The sequence below is a fragment of the Sciurus vulgaris genome (assembly GCF_902686455.1).
Source record: "Sciurus vulgaris genome assembly, chromosome: 3".
Classification (NCBI taxonomy): domain Eukaryota; kingdom Metazoa; phylum Chordata; class Mammalia; order Rodentia; family Sciuridae; genus Sciurus; species Sciurus vulgaris.
In genome coordinates, this window is record NC_136463.1 from 63,277,517 (window position 1) to 63,302,103 (window position 24,587).

The 24,587-nt window shown below is 48.5% G+C and overlaps 2 protein-coding genes across 13 annotated transcripts in view; one reads left to right on the plus strand and one right to left on the minus strand.

The window, feature by feature from the left end:
* The window catches only part of HIC1 (HIC ZBTB transcriptional repressor 1), a 242,190-nt gene that overhangs the window by 206,795 nt on the left and 10,808 nt on the right, over nucleotides 1–24,587 (minus strand). For 2 of the 12 annotated variants that reach the window (XR_013762389.1, XR_013762399.1), the window contains exon 1: nucleotides 6,580–6,689. The exons of the other annotated variants lie outside the window; for them this stretch is intronic. The gene's annotated coding sequence lies outside the window, so the exon portion shown is untranslated. Of the gene's footprint in view, nucleotides 1–6,579; nucleotides 6,690–24,587 lie in introns of those variants that run through there. 12 annotated transcript variants of the gene reach the window in all.
* The window catches only part of SMG6 (SMG6 nonsense mediated mRNA decay factor), a 234,375-nt gene that overhangs the window by 204,390 nt on the left and 5,398 nt on the right, over nucleotides 1–24,587 (plus strand). The window contains 4 exon segments of the mRNA XM_079130769.1: nucleotides 6,711–6,887; nucleotides 10,676–10,822; nucleotides 21,249–21,402; nucleotides 24,366–24,577. Coding sequence (XP_078986895.1) covers nucleotides 6,711–6,887; nucleotides 10,676–10,822; nucleotides 21,249–21,402; nucleotides 24,366–24,577 — 690 coding nt within the window.

Consider the following 24,587-nt stretch of genomic DNA (forward strand, 5'->3'; position numbering starts at 1 on the left):
AGAATGCACCTTGCTGGAAGAGCAGAGCTCAGATAGAACTAACTCTAAGAAAAGAAAATAGTTTCTTTCCTTGAGGTAACAGTGCAGGAAAAGCAAGCTTCACTCTTTCCAGGGAAAGCCAGACTTTGCCCTGCCTTTGTCCACAATTTCCAAGCTCAGGAAATTTAGGTGGGTAGTAAGTGGTGATATTCTCATCCTACTATCATACTTGGGAGACTTGGGGCAAGAAACCCACTGTCTCTTACTTAAGGAAGATAACATTAACAAAGGTATTGCCATCACTCACACCCCACTCTGAAGGGCCATTGGACAGGGGAGTTGTTATTTACTACAGGGCTGTATTCCTGATAATATGTACTAGTGGCATATTTGGGCCTCTCCAGAGTCCTGTAGAATGCACATGTGCCTATGGTTAAGTCCTAGAATTCTTTTGGAGTAGGAAAAGGGACTGCTGGAAAGAAGCTAGACCTTCCCTCCATATGTCCTACCCAGTAACCTAAGTCTTGCACCTCAGTTTTGAATAAATTATTTCAGCCAGGTGAGCATTTCACATCGCTTCTCAGCCGTAGGCTGTGTGCCAGCACCATGTTTCCCACTTTGCCTGTGCCTGGCATCCAAACTTATTTGTGGTGGTAGGCAGAGTGCCTTTCCTATCTCTGAGCAGAAGGAAGTAGAGAGCAAGAAAAAAATACCAACCACTCATTTCTTGAGCACTTCCTAGACCCAGGCATCTGGCTAAATATTTGATATGCATTATCTCTCAAAAGAGATTTATCTTAAGAATTAACCTCATAAACATTTTGAGCCAAACAGAGGCTCTTAAAGGTTAAGTAACTTTCTGTGGATAAACAGCTAAGAAGTGACAGTTAAGATGAGCTCAGGTCTGTCCAACTATGAAGTGCAGACTCTCAACCCCCTGTCTTATCTCTCGACAAGATGGAATCATTCTTCCTACTGTACTTTTCTCCTTGCTGCATGTGTGCCCCATAACTCCTGTTCCCCTGGCCCAACCTCCAGTGTGAATAGTCTCCTTCCCAGTAGCCAAGCACTGCACCTTTAGGAATCTCCTCCAATAAACACTATTGGAGCAGCCTCACCACCACCAAATCTTTCCACCTAACCATTTGCTGGCTCCTACCTACCCCTCTTTGGGAAACTTACTGCTGTGTGGTGAACTGGGTTGCAGGGAGGGTGTTTGCCACACAGAACAGATATCTGTGCTGGGCCATCTGACTGGTGATGGGCCATGTTGCCTCCTATAAGAAGAAAACTGATGGAACCCAGGGATATAATGGTATGACTGCTGTGAGCTGACCAATGTTGTTAGCATTTAATCTTGTGGTCTGTTGATCCCTTAGCTAGCATAGACCTACCATAGGATTGAGGAGGGCTGGTTCTGGACATTGAGATCAGAGTGACTGAGGAAGTGGCCTATGCTTGGTGCCTCACATAGAAATGAGGCCATGTTGCAGCAGGGTTAGGGAAAGAGTGAAGGACTAGGGCTGGGGTTGTGCTCAGTGGTAGAACACTTGCCTAACATAAAAAGAGTAAAGAACTATTTGAGGATATCTTTGGAACAGTTGCCCGGGGATTGTCAAGAGATGCATCTGATGTAGGACCCATATTTTTCCCTTCTGTCCCCTTGGTTATTCAGTGTCAGCAGAGGTTCTTCCTTTCTCTCCCATCTTCTTTACCACCTTGTTCTGATTCAAGTAGGCTATGAGTGTCTCCCTGCCCCATATTACTGCTTCTGTCTTCAGAGTGATTGTGCATCCTTGTGGCCAGTTTCCCTCCTGCCTCTGGAGTCTGCTCCCTGCCAGGAAACCCCTCCCCCTAGGAATGTGAATAAACCATTGCCTCTGTCTTTTCAGCTCCAGAGGATTCCCTGTGTGGTATTCTTTATTTCTTGTGTCTGAGCTCTCATTGGCAGACCCCTTCTCAGGCCGACCCACCCTTGGCCACTACAGAATTGTGCTTCCCCACCCTCAGTCTTCTGTGAGGGTGAATAGTGCATAGCTGGAGGTTTCTGGTTTATGGAAACACATTAGTCTGAGTTAAATTTCTTATAGCCAATCCTGCAAGTTTGGCTCATTAAAGATGATAATTAACCCATTGCTAATTGACCTCAGAAGTCAGCCAAGCAGCCTGTGCTTACCAGCCTTGGTGTTGGATTTGGAGGCTATTTTAAGGTTTCTTAATAATCTCAGCAAGACTTCACTTTCCTGTCTGCATCTTATTTGCTCTAAGGACATTCTGTAAAATTAACAAGCTATAAAGTTTGATTGAAGGCTTCAACAAATGTGAGAATAATTGGCTGAATTTAGAGAAACAAGAAAAACAACCTGTAAACTTGAGTTTGTAGGGGAAAACCCGTGTGATTTTTCTCTTTAACTGAGGAGCGGTAGCAAGCTGGATTTTTTAAGACCTGTGGTGGGGGAGGGGCACTGGCTGATAGTGCAAGTTCAAATTCTGATTCCCCCAAACCAAAAGTTCAGCAAAAGAAATCTTACCAGATGACTAGCTGCTCTGGTACGCATGCTTTCCAAAAGGTCTGTTTGGAGAAAACAGGGACACAATAAAAACGGCATGAGTCCCTCCTTCCCTGAAACTTGCATCCAGGGACCTGCTTCACCTCTCAACCACTCCTCATTTTCCCTGGCTATGTCTGAGGTTTTCTTCCTTCCTGAGGCTGCTCTTAAGATTTTCAGTCTTGCAACTCAGCATGCATTAGTATGTGATACCTGATGCTTAGCTCCATTTCACTCACACCCTCCCCCACCTTCCATAAGGCAGAATAGGTCTCCTTTTCTGTTCCTCCCTGGGCATTTCTATCCCAGGGAGAGTCAAGAGTTTTCAGAGAACACCATTCTTATTTACTTAACTACCTCCCCACCTAAGACACCCCAGACCAGTATACCAGTCTTCTCTCAACCTGATGATTTCTTTCTTCTTTTCTCAGGACCTGTCCTTCCTCTTAGCCACAGCCCCCACTTACCCATGGTCTGCTCACATTATCTTTCTCTAAGGAACTGAGTCTGGGACAGGACAGGCGCCACTATCTCCTTTGTACATCAGACTTTCAGTTTTCCTCTCTGCTTGGTTCTTTGCGTGTGGACCCAATTGGGGTGATAAATGGAGCCTCGAAGCTTGAGGTTTCAGTTCCTGCTGATGGGGCAAGCTGCTTCAGACGATCTTCAAGGGAACAGAAAGGGGCTTTCTTAGGGTGCCTTTCTTTCTGCTCTTCCTTGAACAAAAGCCAGTTTTCTTTTCAAAGATGGAATGGTTCATGTGATACATTTTGTCCATTAACTTCAGAGTTCTTGGTCATCTACAGTGTGGGCCTCCCTCTAGAAGGGCCAGGACTGTCACCAGAAAGGTACCCTGAGATTCCCAGGGTGTTTTCCTGTACCCCTTTACCAATGCACCTCTAGTCCCATTCCAGTTCTGCTTATCACAGCCCAGGAAGAAGTTGCTCCTGCCCAGCTCTTTTTCTTCTCTCCAGAGTTTGCTCAAGCTGTGATGTACATATCATTTACATTCTCTGCTTTTCATTGATACAGAATGGAAAAATGTGCTCATGAAGAGAGTTATTGTGGGAATTATGTCATAGACTTCATCTGGACTTCTTTCTGTCCAAGTAGAAAATCTAGCTTTAACTCCTCCCCTACCAGGAAGTCCTCCTGAGCCAGGCAAAGATAATCTTGGAGTTTTCTTTATATAGGTAGTTTGAAAGACTTCCTCTATCATGATATCCCTTATTAGCCTTATTAAACTGGTTTTCTGTTGTTTTCTTCACTCTAACTCAAGCGCTAGAGTCTTTGTGTAGGAGAATATTCCCATAAGCCTCTGATAACACTCCAGAGTCAAGAGAGCTGTGGTCTTCCCCCCGCCAGGCTTATTCCTTCTACCTTAAAGCCAAATGCATTTCCAGACAGGCTAGTGGGCAGGAGATAGAGGGTTTCACAGTGTCTCTAGGCAAACCCTAGGTATTCTGCCTCTGAACTTCCCTGACTACTAAATAGCTTGAACTCTGCATTTCTTAGTACCATAGTACATTTTAGAAACCTAAGGAGACTGTGCACAATCTTGGCTATTCTCCCTGCTGGTTGAATTGCAAAGGAGAGAGGATGTTCAGACAAAAGGCAGGGTGACTTCTCTCTCCAAACAGGTAGATACCTTATCATCATCTCAGAGACCCTATGGGTCAAAGCCCCTTTGTCAGTCAACCTTGCATGTCCCTGCCCTAGAGGAAGGACTAATCATCTTAACAGACAAAAACCCCAAGGAAACCAACTTCTTTCTGAAAGACATGGAAATGAATACTGATTGGGGTTGCAGGTGGAGAACTCCTTTTTGCTGTGTGCACATGATGGACAATTCCCACTGATCCTCTGAAGTTGTGCTGCAGGCAAGCTCAGGATGTCTGCATTCCTGGGACCTGCTGTGACCTGGAAATCCCCATCTCCAGGAGTTCCACGTCTGCACTTATGGCCTTTCTCCCTGTTAGCCTGGAATCACTTTCTTCCTGAGCCACGCAGTATACCATCCAACCCATGCCCTAGCAGTGGTGCTCTTGCCCACCTGTTCAGTCACACACCCGTGGCACACGGTCCTCTCCTGGTCAGGTTTCTGCTGCACACTCAGCAGGGATACCTATGGGCCTCTCACCATCCAGGTGAGCCAAGGACCAACACTAGCTTCTTTGTCCTCTTCTCAACTGCACACCCCACCTCCTCTCTATTCAGTGGCAGCAGCCTCATGCCAAAAAGGAAAGGCCTGGACCCATTACATAATTCTGCATAGTGCAAGCAGTAGCTGGGGCATAAGGTCATAGGTCAGAGTGGGGTCAGGTGGCTGACACACACTGTAACGACAAGGTGGTTAAAATTAGACCACAGAGAGGAAACTGGCAGCCTTGTGGAAATGCAGAAGTTTCCTCTGCAAGTGAGAGGCTGGGGATGCAGGGAGGCCACTGTGCGTGCTGCCTGCCAGGCTATTACTCATTTCAGCTCTGCTCTTTAATGCCTTTTAGCCCCTGCTTCTGTATTTCTAGCCTTCCTCATCACATGTTTGAATACACGCGATGGAGTCATGGTTACCTGCCCTGGCCCAAGGCAGGCTTCCTTCCTTTTTCACAGAGGTAAGCCATGACTGGGCGCCCCCAGCTCCAGAGGCTTTCCTTTTTCTAAGCCTTCTCTGGGAAGCCAAGAACTTTTAGGTCAACCTCTCATGTGGAGGTCAAACGTACTTAGCGTGAGATTTCAGCCTTAACAGGGCTATTGGTGAGGGGTGCCTATGCAGGGGAGAAGATGACAGAAAATAGTCATAAAGCTCACAGGTGACTATGTGGTGCACTTTCCCTGGCCAGCCACCTGGCAGAGCAGTGCTCATTTCCTACATTTTCTAAAGGACCTGAATTGTGCCTGCTTCATCTACTCCCTGAAGTACCCAGCCAAGTTTCCCTGTGCCTGTAGTCTTTACCGTGAACCTGCTGTGCTGCAGCTTGGTCTTATAGCCCTTGCCAGGGCGGAATGAATTGTCGTCTTAGCCACCAGAGAGGTTGCTATTCCAATGAGAGAAGTAGCAGTATCCACATTAGCGTTTCAGTGCATAATGCAAATATACCAGTCCCTTTCATATTCAGAAATGAGGAGGCATTAAAGTGGGGACCTGGCATTCAGCATGGACTGGAGTCACTAATGATGAGGGCTTCCCCCTGTGGCACATCTGGCCATTGCAACATGTTTCCCATGTGGTGTAGCCCTTGGCTTCTGAGCTGCACATCAAACAGGGCCCTCTCCCCCTTGGTGAGCACCCTGCCAGTAGGGAGGACAGGACCCCAGAGGCCAGAGAGGAAGAGAAGGGCACCAACAGGCGAGAATGGAGTGGAGCATAGCCCTCACAGGCGGGGTTGGTGCTGAGGGCATACATAATGTGTTCTTGCAGGAAGGACCCCAAACTGGAGAGCATAGACACTTATCTGAGATGCTGACAAATTTGATGATTGCTCAATATAATGAATTTCATCTCCACTAAATCAACCCCAACTTGTCTGACAGCACCGTGTGCTGATGTGGTCATGTGGGAGCAACTGGCATGAACCCTGGAGGGCAGAGTTTTGGTAAAACACTGCCATCTTCTCTGCCTGACCTCTTCCTCCAGACCATGTCCTACTAACCCCAGTCTCTTGAGCATGAGAAACTCTGAGGTGGGGTAGGAACCTGTTAGGGGGATCCCAAAGGAACCTGATAACAAATGGAACAGCCAAGAAAGCCCTCATGGTTCATTTTGCACTTGAGCTGCAAGTTCTCTTGGAGGGAGTCTGAAGAGGGGCAATGAGGGGCACCAGAAAGTGATGTTCTCTGAGAGCCAGTGTTCTACACCTCACTCCTTCCACTGAATACATTCCAAACTTAGAAGAATTTATTCTTTTTTTATATCAAGACTTCAGTAAAAGAAATGCACAAGCCCCAAGGGCACCTGGCATTGGTCCTGGGGTTGTCTGCTGCCCCAGGGATGACCTAAGAAGACTGGCAGTTTTCTTCCTTCAGAAGACCTTGGTCTTTGGCCCTCACTCACCTCCTTACACACGCACATGCATGCTCCTGCTCATTCACTGTGCCTTCTTTCCCACAGAGCCAGTAGTGTCTCTCATCATCATCTTCCTTTTTAGAAAATGCTGTTTTTCTTCTCTCCTTCTTGTCCTGTAGGTTATTGCAGCTGACTGCAAAAGGGTCACAGTGCTGAAGTATTTTCTGGAAGCCCTTTGTGGACAAGAAGAGCCTCTGCTGGCATTCAAGGGTGGAAAATATGTGTCAGTGGCACCCGTCCCAGACACCATGGGAAAGGAAATGGGAAGCCAAGAGGGAAAACAACTGGAAGATGAGGTACTATGCGGGAAGAGCCCGCTGTGGCAGAGGGAAGGCTCCCCTCCCCCTTGCCCACGACTGCTTCTACTGGGGGTTATTTATAACCTCAGAGCAGTGTCTGTGCTGACGTGACAGCCAGCTTCTCAAGAGTGCACTCTGCTGGTGCCCCTTCCTGCCAATCCACCCCAGTGCCTCCATCTCACTCTGCTACAAGTTCCAGATGCTTCTTTTTAATGTTGCATTGGAAGAGAAGGGAGGAAAAGAAAGAAAGAGTTTAATAATGTGCAGCTCTGGAGGCTTAGGAAGGAGAGTGGGGGGTGGTGTTAGGGTTCAGGCTGAGGATCAAGTTTATAGATGTGCATTGCTCAGCGCAGCACAGGACTGAGCTCCAGCCTCTTGCACACGTACAGGAAGAGCTGACATTGCTGGCCCCATGTGGAAAATCACCCCCTCCCCCAGTTGCCCGCCCTCCCTTACTCCCTCCTTCCCTCCCTCCTGCACATCCTGATGTGATTAAGGAATTCTCTTCTTGTTTGTTTGCCCTTGGTTGTTCCTGTAGCCCTTGCTTCACTCCAGACCTGTGTGTGTGTGTGTGTGTGTGTGTGTGTGTGTGTGTGTGTGTGTGTGTGTGTGTGTGTGTGCGTGTTTGCCTGTGTAACCGGCTCCTGCATACCTCACTGGCAGTTGCCCTGCTGTGCATGTATGTGTCTTTCTGGGGATGCTTGTTGACTTGTTGATGTGGGTCTGTGTGCGCTCCATTTGTGTGTCAGTTTCAATGAACACTTTGCTGCCAGCTCTCCTGCTGTCTGTAGGATCTGAGTAAATGTGTGTGGCGGTATCAGAGCATGTGTGCAATTAGCATCATTGCCAGCCTCCCTGCTGTGTGTCTGGGTGTGGGTAACTTTGGGTGTGTGCACACACACCTCATGTTTGCCTAAAGTTCACTCTTTTTCCTTGTTTTACCCCACTGTGTTAAAGACAGGGGCACTTAGGTGGGAAGAAACATGGGACTGAGGGAAGGGACGGAAGCGATTCTAGCCAGAGGCCAGGTCACACATAGGCCAACACAGTCATTTGGCCCGCAGCAGTCTCAAGCGCCTGGTGGAGAAGGGCGGGGTGCAGGGATGAAATCAGTAACAGGCCAAGGAAGCCAGATGTCAGCTGGAAGCTGTCGTTTGGGATCTGAGGCAGTGATAGAGTGGCCACCTTTGGAACAGAGTCTTCAGAGCAGCAGAGTCTTGGACTGACTTCATTAGAATCACTGGAGAACCCACCCCACCCCTGATGACACAGGGCTTAGATTCCAGGACAGAGGTGGTTCCAGGCATATAGCTGAGCCCATGATTCCAGACTCACCAGATGAAACCTGGGCAGGAAATAACGGGAAAGAATGAGCTGTCAGGATGGGAGGAGACAGTGGAGTTGCTAAAGTCATTGGGGTGTCCAAGCTGTAGGCGGGCAGAACAGTGCCACCGCAGCCCTGCGCACTGTGTGGGAAGCATGGGGGAATGGGAGGACACCTCAGTCCAGCATATCACCCACACTGGAAGGCCGAGGAAGGCCGTGGAGGCTAAGGCCAGCTCTCTGGGCTTGCGGTAAGAGGTATATTATGGTCAGTGGAACCTACAGTCCAAACCGAGGGCCTGCTCCCCTCTTACAGGGAGCAGACCAGCTCTTAGCTATGCCACACACACTCTCTCTCCTTCTGATGCCTATTGACCAGACAAAGGTTGTAACTCATGCTAGGTTACCCACTCCTTCCTTTTCCCACGAGCCTCCTGGGTTTCTTTATGTTAGTGGCCCCTGGGAAACCCTGCTTACCCTAGTCTGTGTAATTTCATAACCCTGCACTTCCTCGTTTGCTGTGAGAGCTGAGCAAACCTCAGACAAGCTTCTTTGACCCTCCTTTGACCTCAGTTCAGTCCCCTCCAGGCCTATGATAACCCTGTGCATGCCTGGTCAGAGCAGGCAAGGACACTATTCCCCCAGGTGCCCAGTGGACATCTTATTTCACTTGTTCCTATGCAGGTTAACCCTATGAACAAGGACATGAATGTGCAGTTATCCTCCTTCCTGTGGCCAAAGGTTAACAGATAAGTGGTGACTGTGGACAGCACCTCAAACCCCTGAGACCCTCTAGTGCAGTGGCAGTTTTAGCCCCATCCTTAGATTTTTTTGGAGAGAATTGAACCCAGGGGTGCTTTACCACTGAGCTACATCCCCAGCTCTTTTTAATTTTTTGAGATGGGGTCTTGCTAAGTTGCTCAGGGCCTCATTAAGTGGTTGAGGCAGCCTCAAACTTGCAATTCTCCTGCCTCAGCCTCCAAAGTTGCTGGGATTACAGGCACACACTCCCACTCCCAGCTCCATCCTCAGATCTTACCTCTCTCCAGACTGTCAGACTGGGTCAGTAAAAGTGATTAGAAGTGTGAGAGATGTTTCTTCAGACATCCTTCATGAACAGAACAGACTCTAGTTCCTTAGGAATGCTACGAAGCCACCCATCTTCCCTAGACCCTGCTCCCCCATCACCTAACCACCCACATGCTTTATAACCATCTTCTGCCAAGAGAATCCCAGTTAGAGGAGAGGAGAGAGTAGTCTGTACTGAAGAGGGCCAAGCCTGACAAAGCTGAGCTACTAAGGGCTGGATCTGGGCCAGCCCCCCAGCCCTGTGGGTCACTCATTATGAGTTGTACAAGCACAGACTTTGGAGCCAGGCTCACTTGGGTTTTTTGTTCCTTGGTTTTTTGGTTTTGTTGTTTTTAACATGGGTTTGAATCCCAGCTCTGCTGCTTGCTACCTGTGTGACCTTGAGTAGGTTGTTTAATTCTAAACTTTGGTTTGTTCATTTATAAAATAGGGATGGTAATCACATCTATTTCACAGGCCATTGTGAGCATTAAATGAGTTAATGTATAAAAAATGCTTAGCCCAATACCTGGCCAATAAGAATCACTGAGTAAATGGTAGCTGTCAATGCAGTTATTAGCATTACCATTGTCAGAGTCACTGAATCACTTGCCCTGTACCCCTGCTAACCCTGACCCTTTTGGGCAGCTGCATGTTCTCTACTGACCAAGGCCAAAAGTGAGAGAGGGAGGAATAGAGCTGGGACCACCCGGGGAGCCATGGCTGCTGAGTGCTAAGGATGCAAGCAGGGAGTTACCATCCCTGGGGAAGCCTGGCAGGAGGCTCCTTAAGATAGTCAGCCACCTTCTGCCCTGCTTAGGTCCTGGGAAGGGCAACTGAGCAAGGCCATGTCATGTGAATTCCTGTAAAGGAGCCCAGCAGTCCCCACACCACCAGGCTGTGGTCTTAAAAAGAAACCAGGGCAAGGTCTGCTGAGCTACAGCATCTGAGGCAATGGAGCTTCCTTGCCCAACTCCCAGCTGTTAACCCGAGTCAATTCCTATCCAGTCACTTGCGTGAAGTAGATTTAAAGTGGGCAGTTTATCTTTCTCTTTCCCTTGAATCTTTTGTGATTTTCAAAATGAAAATAGGTCCAAGATTTGCCTTTGTGAGTATGAGTACAAGCATGCATGTGTACATGTGTAATTGTGAGTGACTGGGATACCTATGTAAGGAAAGAACCCTGTAGTGTAAAAGAGAACAGTTTGAGTGGAAGTGCAATAGCTTCTCTAAATCCCCCTTTTCCCAAGCAAGGGAAGCATACACGAAGGGGCCCTTGGCAAGGAATAGTTCCAGTCAGCATGGGGTGGGGGCTGGCAGGGGTGAGGGTGAATCCAGTAAGTATTGTGAACTCACATTCTCTTCTTTCCCCTGGCCTGCCCCACCACCCAAAGGAGGAAGACGTGGTGATTGAAGACTTTGAGGAAGATTCAGAAGCCGAAGGCAGCGGGGGTGAGGATGACATCAGGGAACTTCGAGCCAAGAAGCTGGCTCTAGCCAGGAAGATAGCTGAGCAGCAACGTCGCCAAGAGAAGATACAGGTGGGGCCTGCCTGGGGATGGTGGTTCCCATCAGGATGGTGACTATACAGGGCCTGAGGGGGAATAAGGGCAGGATATAGGGACAAGCAGACCCTTTCAGGAAAGTTTTTACTATGTCATACCCAGCTCTACCTCCTGTTGTCTTACTCTACCACTACATTCTGATAGCATGCCTAGTGGCTGGAGTCTGCTGAGCTACAGCATCTGAGGCAATGGAGCTTCCTTGCCCAACTCCCAGCTGTTAACCCGAGTCAATTCCTATCCAGTCACTTGCGTGAAGTAGATTTAAAGTGGGCAGTTTATCTTTCTCTTTCCCTTGAATCTTTTGTGATTTTCAAAATGAAAATAGGTCCCTCAAGGCAGAAGCAGGATCTTCTCAGAGAATCTGATAAGCACTCTCTTCCACCCCATACCATGGGGTTCTATCAGTGACCCCACAAATATAGGATCTTTCATGCAGTTTCAGGGCTTTGGAGTTCCTTTGCACCAAACCCAGGTACTCATGGAGAACACCATTTCTTGGGAGAGGTTGCCATAGCCTCAGACTATGATCTGAGTTCCCAGAGTAATGGATGAACCCTTCTGGACAGGGTACTCTGTGCACCCTCTGGAAGCTGCCTAATCTTCATGCAGGGACTTCCCCACTGTTTGCCTTCTCAGGAACCTAAACCTTCACTTCTAGCAAGTTTTTCTCTATGGCTTTCCCAGGTCTGTCCCCTTGCACTGTGTACCCACTTTTCCTTATCTAGGATTCAGGGCAGATAGCAAAGAGCCAGTCATGCTCCCTCTTTAAAAACCAGCTGGGTGTGCAGAGAAGAATTAAGCCACTCCACCTGACCTCTCTAAAGATATCTGTTTTCAGCCCTCTCTTCAACTGCCCTTGCCCTGGGCATAAGGTTTAATGTAGGTGGTCAGGCAAACCTAATTAAAATTCAGGCTCCACCATTTAACTAACCTTGTCACTTCAGGCAAATTATTTAGCTTGTCAGAGGCTGTTTCCTCGTCTTCACAGTGAAAGTGGTAATGACACCTACCTCTTAGCGTTTCTGTGAAGCCTACATGAGACACTACACCTAAAGTGCTTACCACAAATAACATACAAGTAGTCACTTTGTCTATTAGTCTAATCATCCTGCCCCAGGAAGGGAAATGAATGGTAGTTAGTCTCCGTCCCTCTTGAGTTATATTCATGTCCCTGCTCCCATCGTAATCAAGTGTTCAGTACCTCTACCATCTGTAGTGATGTGACTAAGAAACGTGTGAGAAGTCACCAAGGACCTGTCTTTATCAAACTTTAGTCCTTGTCATAGTTGACTTCCCTGTAGCTTTGGGCTCTGGAATCCTCTTCCTTCAGCTGCCCATCAGCATAAATGAATGAACCCTGTCTTCTCTCTTCATGACCATCTTCTTTTGTTTTGTTTTATTCTCTTCCTTTCTACTTACTACTTTTTAGTTTCTTAGTCTTAGCAAGCTGAATTGGTGTTTGGCAAATATTCACAGTTGGCTTCATAGATGGTAGCAGGTAGAGCATTATCTTAACTCTACCCTGACTTTGTACCCCTCCTGACCAGTGTCTTATCAAATCCTGTCTGTTCACTCATTTATTCCCTCCTCTTCTCCCTATTTGGAATCCATTGCCAGTGCTGTCATAGTTGAGGGACTTGCTGGACTGTAGCAATTAAGGGCCCTACATTGTACAGCTCCATGGGTAGCCATTGCCACAGTCAGTGAACAGCCCCTCCTAGAGTTGTGTAGTACACAGTTTGACAAACAGGCTCTTGTTTTACCCCACTGCCTCCAGAGCATCAGTCTCTTTCCCAAAAAGCCACCCCCCTACTCAGGAATCAGTACATTTGTATGGCCAGTAAAATAGTGTCTTAGTTCCTTCCTACAACATTAAAGGCTTTCAGATTTGTTCCCACTCTGTTTTTCGAAACTCTTCTCCCAGTGCCACAGCCCCATAAGCCATTACTAGTCATATAACATTGGGCAAAGTAGTTAGCATCTCTGAACCTGTTTCCTCATCTATAAAATGAAAGTGGTACAGCATCTACCTCTCAGAGTTACTGTGGGGAGTCCTCAGAATGAATGACTGTGTGTGGTGAAGTACCTGTCTAGTCGCTAAAACACTCTTGCCTGGACAGTGACCTTGATCTCCCTCTCTTCTGACTGCCCCTAGACATATCCTACCCTTTCCTACTTTGTTAGATCTTGCTTGGTTGATGCTGTCCTTCAAACCAAAGTACCCTTTTCCTACTATACGTTACCCATTACCTGTTGGAATTCTATTCCTCCTTTAATTCCCATATCCTCCTTCAAACTCCCTTCTCCCCAGTGAAGCCTTTCCTGATTCCTCCCAGGAGAAATTCATCTCTCTCTATCCTGTGTTCCTGTAGCATTGATTTATACTTCATTTTGGGGAACTGTTATCTCGTCTCATATTACAGTTGTTTCTGGACTTGTCTCCCTCACTGTACTGTGAGCTCCTTGGAATCAGAGACCATGTCTTCAGTTCAGTTTAGTAAATGGCATTGCACATTGGTTATGCTGGTGGCTGGGGGACACCCAAGTGAATGAAAACATCCCATTTCAGAGCAAACCACATAGTAGAAAAGTCAGTCTTTAAACAGGTGATTTGATGTGTGAGCTACTGTTGTTAAAAAGAGAAATACACTCAGAAGTCTGAGACAGGGTGGTCAGAAGTTCAAGGACAGCCTCAACAACTCAGCAAGGTCCTATCTCAAAATAAAAAAAATTAAAAGGGCTGGGGATGTAGCCCAGAGGTAGAGCACCCCTGGGTTCAACTCCCAGTACTGTAAAAGAAGAGAGATAGAGAAATACAGGATGATATGGAAGCACATGCTGTGGTGATTTATTGAACACCATATCCAGATTGGCTTCTCTGGCGATAAACAGTACCGTAATAATGGAAGGTCTAACATAAGACCTCACTTGCAGTGCTGCTGGCTGGCCTTGTCTAGGAGGCCTGTTCTCCCCACCAACTCCTGCAGGAGAGGCTGTTCAAACCCAGTCTTGAAGGCCTGCTGTGGATGTGTAAAGTGTGAGCTGATGTGGCCCCTTTAAGAACAGGCCCCACATGCACCACTGCTGGCGGCCCTACCTCCTGTCAACCTCCTTCTCCAGCCTCACAGCCACAGGAGGATTTCTCAGCAGAGGAAAAATTCCCCCTTTCCCTTCCCCCCCTCTCCTTAATGCCCGGGGCCCTTCACTTCCATAATTCTTCATTTTCCAGCCTTGAACGTAAGCCAGACACATCTGTCTGGCCATATGCGTGAACCCTGGAGTCTGTGCCGAGGTGGCTGTAAAACAGGGCCGGTGAAGGCCCTTCTGGGAGAGCACACACATGTGTGTGCCCTCGGGCCATTGGCTCCCTGCCCAGAACCACGGGGCTTCAGCACTCCAAACCCATGTTAACCTTCTCTATTTTTCCTCTTTTTGTTTAATTTAAGGGGGGAAAATCCCAAGGAAAAGGTATAAATTGTCCTGGGAGTGGGGGAGAGGCTCCTAGCTAGAGAGGCCATTATTGTTGGCAGGTACCTAGGTCACACTAATACAATAAGGAAGAAAGGAGCATCGAGTGAATTAAGATCGGAGAGATGGGCTGTAAATTACACTACTCTGAACTCCATCAGTCTCCAGGGTGTTAACCGAGAGGTGTAAGGCAAGTCCCCAACTCCCAGCGCCTTTTACAGATGCAGCAAAACAGGAACCACACATGTTTGGGGAAGGGGATATGAAGATGGGGTTGAACAAAATCCCCTCCGGCCCCCAGGATGGCTATAAAGTCCAAGTGAGTTCTGGGGCCATAGCCACACCCCCACTTCCCTGCTCCCACCTAGACCCCTGGGTCTCAGCTCATCTGTGGGGCTGGGGGAGGTGAGGTCTGGCCTCCCTCCGTAGCCTGTCCCTCCCTGCTTCCGGTGTTGCACAGAGGCTGGTGAGTGGGGCCGACTGGAGGTCAGAAAAGGGGTGTGGGGAGCTCTCAGGGCCAGTGCAGCTGGAGCTGCAGCACCAAGGCAGGCCCCTGGACGCTGGGGGCGCCAAGTCCACCCACCAGGAACTTTGAGGCCACACTCTGTGGCTCAGTCCAGGCTTTGCCTTATTGCCTGAGACAGCTCTTCACATTGGGTTCGTCCTGCCCACCTTGCTGCTTTCCATCTGAGTTCTTTTCATTCCCTTTGCCATTCTTGGGAGGTGTCCAGAGACCAGAGCAGGGTGCATGGTTTGTCTGGGAAATTGGTCAGAAGTGTTTCATTCCTAACCAGGCCCCCAGGGCCAAGCAGTCACTGAAAATCCTCCTCCAGGCATGAGGCGTGGCCTCTTGGCACCTCATACTGGCCCTGGCCCTGTGAATCCCCTGCCTCCTCCATGAGGCACTGCTGTGATTTGTGCTGCTGTCGGGCGGGGTCAGGCTTCCTGAGCAGTTGCAAACATCCCACCTGAAACATAACAGGCTCTTCCTCTGGCCACAGCTATTGTTTCCCTTTGCATTATGGCCACAGTCTTGCTCTGTAGCCAGCAGTGACATGTGTTCTGAAAATAACTTTGCTCTCCTGTCCCCTTCCCGCCCACCCACCCTCCTGAAGATGCAGTCACTCCTTTGTGGTGGCCCCAGGAGTTTCACTCTAAATATAGCTATAGTCCATTCACACTGCCAGCCAGCTGGGGGAGGGGGGGGCATCATGGAACAATGGGGTATGCACAGAGCCCCCCACACCTGTATGGAAGCTAGCGGAAGGCAGACACTCAGCCCTGGCTCCTAGCTGTCGGAGGCAGGGTGGAGCCAGCACACTACCAGGCCAGGGGCACGTTCACCCAGGGCAGGAAAGCACATCAGACTGTGGAGCCGGGCACCGCCCAAGCCTGCTCCAGCTTCTCCACACACTACGGTGCTGGGCCTTCAGTTTGCTCCAGCCATTCCCACCTCACTGGTTCTAGCAGCATCCATAGGGGCCAGCCCTCCCACAGAATGGTCAGGCCATTGGCTAAAACACCCTTATGCTGCTACTTGGAGCAAGCCCAGAGTTGTCATGCTTTAGCTCTATCACTCTTTGCCCCATAGGGAAAAGACAGACTTCTTCAGTTTTTTCAGAATAAGAATTATCCATTAAAATGCAGTCAGCTTTTCTTCAAAGAACTCTTCAACTCCGAGACTGTGTGGGTTAGTTCATTGAGTTCCTATGATAAATCAAGCTCTATGCTATTTCTATTTGCTATATTTCCATTATAAAAGAAACTACAAGAAAAGTAGATATTTCTCAAGTGCCTTACAGTGTAGTTTGCAAATATAATCAGTCCTCGTAAAACAACATGAAATAGCAAACAGGTTGTCATAATTTTTAAAATAAGGCAAGTGTGTGTTAAGCTGTGGTACTTTGGGACATCCAGAAAGGGAAGCCTAAGCAGCAGTTTTCCCATTAGCAAAACACTCCAAATGAGGATGATAACCCTATTGCTCCCAGGGGAAGCGCTGCCAGCTTTCTATATCCAATGCATTATCTACTCCCTTTAGTTTCTGACAGTGGTTATCTCAAACTATTCCTATTGGAATTGTTGGGTTTTTTTTTTCTCTTCTTTTATTTCGTTTTCATTTCTCATTTACATCCACAGTTTTTTTAAAATCAGTAGTGTTGGCAGGCACGGTGATACACATCTGTAATCCCACTTACTCAGGAAACTGAGGCAGGAAGATCAAGAGTCAAAGGCCAGCCTGGGCAGCACAGTAAGACCCTATCTCAAAAATAAAAATTTGCTGGGTTGGGGATGTATCTCAGTGGGAGAGCACTTGTTTAGCATGTACAAGACCCTGGGTTTAATCTGCAGCACCACAAAAAGACATAAATAATTTTTAAAAAATCAGCCATGACACTGGGCATGGTGGCACACACCTGTCATCCCAGTTACTCAGGAGGCGGAGGCAAGAGACCCCAAGTTCAAAACGAGCCTGGACAATTTAATGAGACCTGTCTCAAAAGAAAGGCTGGGGGTACAGCTCAGTGGTAGAGTACCCAAGGTTCAATCCCCAGTATAATAAATAAATTGTAGGGCTGGGGAGATAGCTCAGTCAGTAGAGTGCTTGCTTGTAAGCATAAGGCCCTGGGTTTGATCCCCAGCACCCAAAAAAAAAAATTATACTATGAAGTTTTGTTTTGTTTTTGTTTTTTAAGGAATAGGATCTCATGGGTTGAGGTTGTAGCTCAGTGGTAGAGCACTTACCTAGCATGCCTGAGGCACTGGGTTCAATCCTCAGCACTACATATAAAAAAATAAAGGTATTGTGTCCATCTCCAATTAAAAATATTTAAAAAAAAAAAAAAAATTAGGATCTCACACTGTTGCCCAGTTGGCCCCAAACTTCTGGGTTCAAACCATCCTCACACCTCAGCCTCCCAAGTAGCTCACCATTGTTCTTGGCTACTAATTGAGACACTGAGAATTACAAATAAGGTCAATGAAATTAGCTGATACAGAACCTAGAGAACCCAGATCATGAAGCAGGACCAGACCAGGAAAAGGCCTTCTTGGGTCTTCCTTTAGTAGTCCTGGGTCACATCCTTGTTCTTCCCAAATTCTGTTTCCTAGTGGTTTCCTCAGATAGTTACCCTCCTGGATACATAAAAAATGAAAGAGGGAATTGATCAAAAGAAAGGAAATTGATATTTGTTGAATTGCTAATACATGTGTCAGGCATTTAGTTAAGTACTTTCACATACAAGGTGAACACATAAATTTGTGTGTTACAACCTCTTGTTTTGTAAAGATGTTGCTCTGACCAGAGGGATGACCCAGGGGGACTCAGGGATGCATGACTTCCGATAGAGGGAAGGAAGCAGCCACACTCCTGTGAAGCTCCTAAGCCAAAGGAAGACCCAAGAAGGCCTTTTCCTGGTCTGGTCCTGCTTCATGATCTGGGTTCTCTAGGTTCTGTATCAGCTAATTTCATTGATCTTATTTGTAATTCTCAGTGTCTCAGTTTTCGGTGGATCAGCATTATAAAATCATCCCCACTGTATAGAAGAAGGAACTCAACCTGTAAAAGAGCCCTTTCTGGGAACCTAAGCCCATTAGCTTCCTCTTTAAGCAGTATTCTCTCTTTGCCAGTTCTCAGCCTCCTTGCTCCTGGAAACTCCCATACTTTAGAAAACATTGGTTACTTAGCATCTTCCAGAAACAGAATTGTTATTTTTCTCTTACACACTTTATACCAGTGTCCTTATTGCCACCAATCTCATTTGCTGCCAGTGTGATTTAGAGTGCCTACACTTGACTCAGATTCCCAATACACTGTCCAGGGACCAGCATGGCCCAAGCTTTGCTACATTCAGAAGGGTTCCTGTGGAACTCTCCTTCCGGGTCGGCACACTTGACTCAAGGCCAGGGCCAGTCTGTCTGAATCCCAGCATTCCAGTTGTGCCCCCTCACCCCCACCAGAGGCTTCTGCAGCTTTTTACTCATACAAACAAAAATAAATCTCACTACCGGCCTCTGAACTCCACAGCAGCATGCTTCCCTCTTCTCCCCAAGTGTCCCATGACTGTGAGTGGGGACTTGGCACCCTCCCCACCGACATCACTTTTTCACTCCCTGCGCATCCTGTGTCCTTCTCTCACCGTGCGACCCAGAGATCAGAATGGGACGTGACGGCCGGCACAGGCGCCGTGCACAGCTGCCAGGAATCTGACGGGTAAAATCTGGAAAAGTTGGGAGGGCAAATGCTAAACACACACACACACACACACACACACACACACACACACACACAGCCACTCAGAAAAGGCCGGAAACACAGACACCCATAGAATAGTGCCTGTGGACTCCTGAGCCCTCTTCAGTCTGCCATTCTTTTTAAGGGGACTAAACCTGCCCCCTCCAAGACCCACTGGTACCCCAGGAGAAGAAGACAGCAGCCTTGTCTAATCTCCCGGGACTCTATGAGGGCATGTGGGGAACAGGAAGCAGTTGTGTGGTGACTCACTAGGCAGAGCCAGGTTAAGGGAAGTTGTCTGCGGGCGTCCCTGGGACCGGATGAGGGCAGCCCCAGTTTGGACCACCCACACACAGCTTGGCTCTACCCCCACCCCGGGGAATCAACAGGGCTGCCACCTCACTAAGGGGCTAAAGCCAGTTCACCTTTCTGGCCACCAATCAGAGCACTAAGAACCCAGGGAAGTTAGCTTCCCTGAGTCCTGCTCCTAGACTTTGCTTCTTCCTGTCATCAGAACACCCCAGTAGGCTCACTTTGCCCCCAGCCTCCCTTGGCCATCTGACTTAAAGGCCCTTCTGCCTTTTGCCAGCATAAAAGTAGGATGATACAGGGTCTTAGGAGCTCACTGTTCGCAAAGGGTGAAAATGGCAGCCAGTTCCACTTGATGGAACTGCCTTAATGGAGCCGAATCAGGGCTGAAGTGTCATTTCTCAAGGCAAGCAAACTGAGATGTGAGAAGAGTAAAAGAGGTGGCATTCTCAGGACCTGGGCCCCTCTCACTACACAGGTGCTAGTATCCCCCATCCTCCCTGAGCCATGTGGCAGTGCTTGTTCTGTTCCCTTACCCAGAAAGACAGAGATTTGGGGCCTAAGGTGCCCAGAAAAGCACTCCTGGTAGCAGAAGAACTAGATGGAAAACAAAAGCCTGGGATAAGGAGGAACAGGCATGCTGACACTTCTCTGCATGAGGAGGAATCACAAGTTGTTCACTGAACCTGAATGGGACCATTTCATGTTCTTATGAAATACCCAAGCCAAGATTGGTGGACTTGTGTTACCCCTTTGTTGGCAGCCCTCTGGGGAGGGGCAGTAACTCAGGTCAACTGGGAAGGTGACTGGCAGCAGTGGTACTTCCCCTCATGAGGTGAGATTGGTAGGAAGACTTCAGCAGCCTGGGCCTCTTGGCTGCATTTCTCATGCTGCCAGCACTCTGTGGCCTATACCTTCCACCAGCTGTGGTGGCAGTGGCAGCAACAACTTACTCATAGGGAGAGGTCCCTGGTAGGTCACACAGAAACCACCCCCATCATTTGAAGGTATGCCCTTTCAGTTTTACTGTCACTGTCAGTGAAGCCTGAGCAGCCCCCTCACTGACTGTTGGTGGCCAGGCCTCGAACTGTGGGCCCCCTCCCAGTTGGCACGCACATCCACTCCCCCTGCCTGATGCCTGCGTCTGTTTGCCGAAGTTGCTATGTGGCAGAAGGCCATGAGAGGGCGTAACAGGGCTGGGACCTGCTTGCCTGCTCTGCCAGATTCTTGTTGGTGCCTGCGGGCTCCCTACACAGGGAGCATGCTGTCTGGGCCCGTGCCAGCAGATCAGTTCACTTTCTGGCCATGATCCCCAGAAGAGGAAGAAACACAATGATGACCGTGTTCTGTAATGACAGATACACCTAGAGCCTGTCTCCATGGGCCACTGCCACACATTTAAGACTGTCAGACTTGAGAACTTTGGGCTTTTGCCAACATACATGGAGCTTCCTAAGAAATGTGAAAGCCTGTAAAACAGACAAACCCTAGGCTCTCCTAGGGGTGAAAGGTGATGCACAGACTATTGGTGCCATGTGAATTCAGTTTTTTCAGTGATGCGGGGAGACTCTTCGACTTTTTATTACGGCAGTTCAGCTGCACATATGTCCAGTAAATATATGACTAGGCTATCAAATCTTTGATACCCTGGATAGGATGTGCTTATTATGCTACACAAAAAGTGACTTTGTGATGTGACAGAGGGACAAAAGTTAAAAAAAAAAAAAAGGAAAGGGAAAAAAAGACCAATGTCAAGGAAATGGGCCAGGCAAGGAAAAGGTGGTAGCACTTGTGATCAGTCTGGGTGTTGCTCTTTGCACATGAGTTGAGTCTGACTTTGTCTCCCTGCATGGACTCCTGCTGTGGGTGACTGATTATTAGTGATCACCTTAGTCTGCTGTTTTTGTATAGGTCTTGAGTTTAATTTCATTGGATTTTTTGCTGAGTTTTTAAATTTAAGTACACAGTGAAGTAAACTAAAATAACAAATTCTGTTCTGGATATTTCCAAATGTCTGAATTGAGAAGTATACTTGTATATGCTGCCTAAATATCTGTGAAACCACTTTCATACCCAAGGAACCTAACTCTCCCTGCTTGATTGATAGCCCAAGGTCCTACTTTCAAAGATGATACTATTTTTAATACCATAAAGGTCCTTTCTCAGTCCTAGGTGGGGTTTAGTAATGTCCCATCTCCTGGGCCATTTGGTCTCTTTCCATTTTGTTTGCACTCCCATGTTCAGCCCTTGGGTCTGTCCCTCAAGCCTGATGGACTGAGGGGAAGAGTTACACGGGGCAGGATGCTAACAGACCATCGAGTCAGGACTCTGGCTTACCCATCAGCTTGCCTGCTCACTCTCTGGCTCCCTCACCATTCTATATCCTTGTAGGCTGTCCTGGAGGATCAGAGTCAGATGAGGCAGATGGAGTTGGAGATCAGACCCTTGTTCCTTGTACCAGATACCAACGGCTTCATTGACCACCTGGCCAGTCTGGCTCGGCTGCTGGAGAGCAGGAAGTACATCCTGGTGGTGCCCCTCATCGGTGAGCAGCCCTGCATGTGCACAGCAGCTCCCTCCACAAATGCCCCACACCCAGGGCCAGGCAGGCAGAGCCCCGCTGTGCGTGTGTAACAGGATTTGCAGGGAAGTAGGGAATGTGTGGGCAAGGAAAATTGTTTAATAATCAAAGCAGTTCAAATTATTATGGCTGATCCATGGCTTAAACTGCTTGAGCAAAAGGACTCCTGTGTCCCAGCAACCAGTGGCTGCATGAGCCCAGCCCTTGTTTTTATCCTTATAAAGCTTGCAGTAAAACAGCAAAGCTGGTTCCCGTTATTGGTAAACACTCAGCCCTGGCAGATAACGGCAGTGCTGCTGGGTGGTCTGGCAGGGAGGCTGGGAGGATTTTGAAGTGGTTAGATGCCTTTGGTCTGATTGTCTTGTAGCTTTTCATGATCATTCTGTTGGTTCGAGGTAGCATTTTTCTGGCCAGTGTCACCCTAAGGCCAGGCCGACAGGAATCCTCCAGAGCAAGCCCTTGGCTTGTGCCTGCAGATTCCTGCCACTTGGGCACTTACCACTGTCTGGTCATTGGTGCTGGTGCGGGCTCAGCACCTCAGGACCCAGCAAACTTGCTTTTCTACCCTCTGGCCAGAGGAGCCCAGAGCCGAGCTGCCTCCAGGGGACTGTCTGGGCACCCTTAGTTCTTAGAGCTCTGTGGTGGGTCAGCCTTATGGTGGGCTTTGGGCTTCTGTTGAATGTAGCTGGTATATCTGATGGCTCTACTTTAGAGGCAGAGGGTCTGGGAGATGATTGCAAAGCCCAGGATTTTTAATGTCCCCTATCTCAGCAGCCACTTGGAGCAACTTTGGTAGCCCTGTCCTCTGGAAAAGCCACCAGACTGGCGGTCTGCCTGCCAAGCCACCTCTGACATCCATGCCAAGATGTTCCGTTGGGCCTTCCCTCTGAGTCCCAAGTGTCTTAGTGCCAGATGGGGGTGGAAACAAAGGGCAGGAAACATCCGCCCCTGCAGAGCCTGTAGAACCCTGGGGGGTTGTGGGAAACACGTTAGCACCACCTGAGAATGTTGGCACTGACGCAGCCCTCCTCCCTGCCTCCACCCTCCCCGTCTTCCTTCCCCCTCCCCATGTGGCCTGGCCACAGAAACTCTTAAACCCAGGCCCTCAGACCCAAGAGGTTTTCTTTACTTCAAAAGAAGAGCAGCTTCTGTCTGTAAGGCAGTGCAGCAAGACCATCACCTTGTCCTGGGCTTCTCATCTCCTTCACTGGTTCCTGGGACAGGCTTCTTTTCAGAGTATGTCTTTCCTACCCAGGAGGTTTTCACAGGAAAGAAAATGAATTGGTCACTTTTCTCTTAGATGGTCAGGAAATGGTACAACCAAGAGAGCTTGCTGACATCTTAGGAGCCCCTTTAACTCTCACAAGGTGCTTCAGATTCCTTCCCAGGCTAACAAGTTCTTAGTCACCAGCACTGATGGTGTTCCTGCTGTGTGCTCAGTCTCCTTGTTTCTGAGAAATTCAGTGAAGGACAGAGCTACAGCCCTTGGCCCTGAGGAGTCTATGGTGTTTAGTAGAGAAATCCAGGTTTGGTGGGAGAGAGCAAACAAGAAAACCTAGAGAATATATGCAGAACACAGTAGATGAGCCCCAGGGTGTTGAAAACTGATAGTTCTACTGTAGCCACACAGACCAGCCTTTTTGAACCTACTTTGGCTCAGCAGTCCCTGCACTTGGGAATGCAAGAGGGGGCTCCTGTTCACTTGTGCTTCCCTTGCTGGTCCCCTGCCCTATGCCCAGAGCAGTAAAGGGTTAAGCCAACAACTTTCCCTGCTTGTTTCTTATGCTCTTTAACCTGCTCTGTTCTCCTTAGGCCTGACCCTAGCATTGAGAAGTCCCGCCTGGTGCAGAAGCACAAACAAGCTTCCCCTTTGAAGCCTGTTTAGTTTGGAAGCAGGAAAGCAGATTTTGGGATAGAATACCAGTTTTTCCTGTTTGATGTTCTGTTGTTGTACCATACACCCATCCACCACTCCTCCCTAGCCTCAGCCATGCATTACGTGGACACTGTAGCTTCAGGTTGTTAAAAGCATGGGCATTGTGTGTTTGTGTGTGTGTGTGTGTGTGTGTGTGTGTGTGTGTGTGTTCATTCCCCCACATGGGCCCTTTCCAGAAAGTATCTCTGAATACTCAGACAATGAGTGCCAGGCTCACCATGGAACAGTATGCTCATGCCGACTCCCCAAGCCATGAATCATTGTACTAAGAAGAGGCCTCAGACCCCAAACTCTCCCGGAGCCCCCAAGGAGTGCATATTTCCCACTTGACCTCAGGCTTTTGGCTGGAATTTTGGAAAGAATCTTCACCAGAAAATGAGGCCGTGTCCCAGACACATAGGCAAGCAGACAGGCAAACATACATACACACACACACACACACACGTATAGTATCAAGGAGGTAATGTGCCAAGCGTATGGTTTTGAGGAATACCAGGGCCCTCATAAGTGGCACTATGACTTCCTTTCTTCCATGGTGATTTCCCCGCCCTCTGCCAGATGGGTGAGCCATAGAGCTTTACCCCTCTTGAACTGTAGAGGTTGGGGATCAAGTAGCCCAGGCAGAATGTCTCACTTTCCCTTTAGCTGCTGAGTACCCTCATGTCTCCTGAGGAACCCTTCTAATTTGATCCTATAACTAAAGAATGTAATAGAGGAGCCGGGTTTGTTCCTCTGAAGACAGCAGCTCCAGAAAATTCCTCCCAGAAAGAAGGCAGAGCCCCCAAGAGAGAAGGCAGAAAGTGAATAGGGCTCTGTGAGAGTCCGGGGCCCCTCTTCCCCCACAAGCTCCCCTCCTACCCTCATTTCACTGGAAGACTCCTATGGGGAAGGTGGCCTCTGGTCTGAAGGGGCTGGCTGAGAAAGCGAATAAATAGAGGATGAAGACAGACATGGTTGTTAAGGCTGATACATTTGGGCTTTGTCTCATCAGTGATCAATGAGCTGGATGGCCTGGCCAAGGGGCAGGAGACAGACCACCGGGCTGGGGGCTATGCTCGTGTGGTACAAGAAAAGGCCCGGAAGTCCATTGAGTTCCTTGAGCGACGATTCGAGAGCCGGGACTCTTGCCTACGGGCCCTGACCAGCCGAGGCAATGAACTTGAATCTATTGCCTTCCGCAGTGAAGACATCACTGGCCAGCTGGTGAGACCCC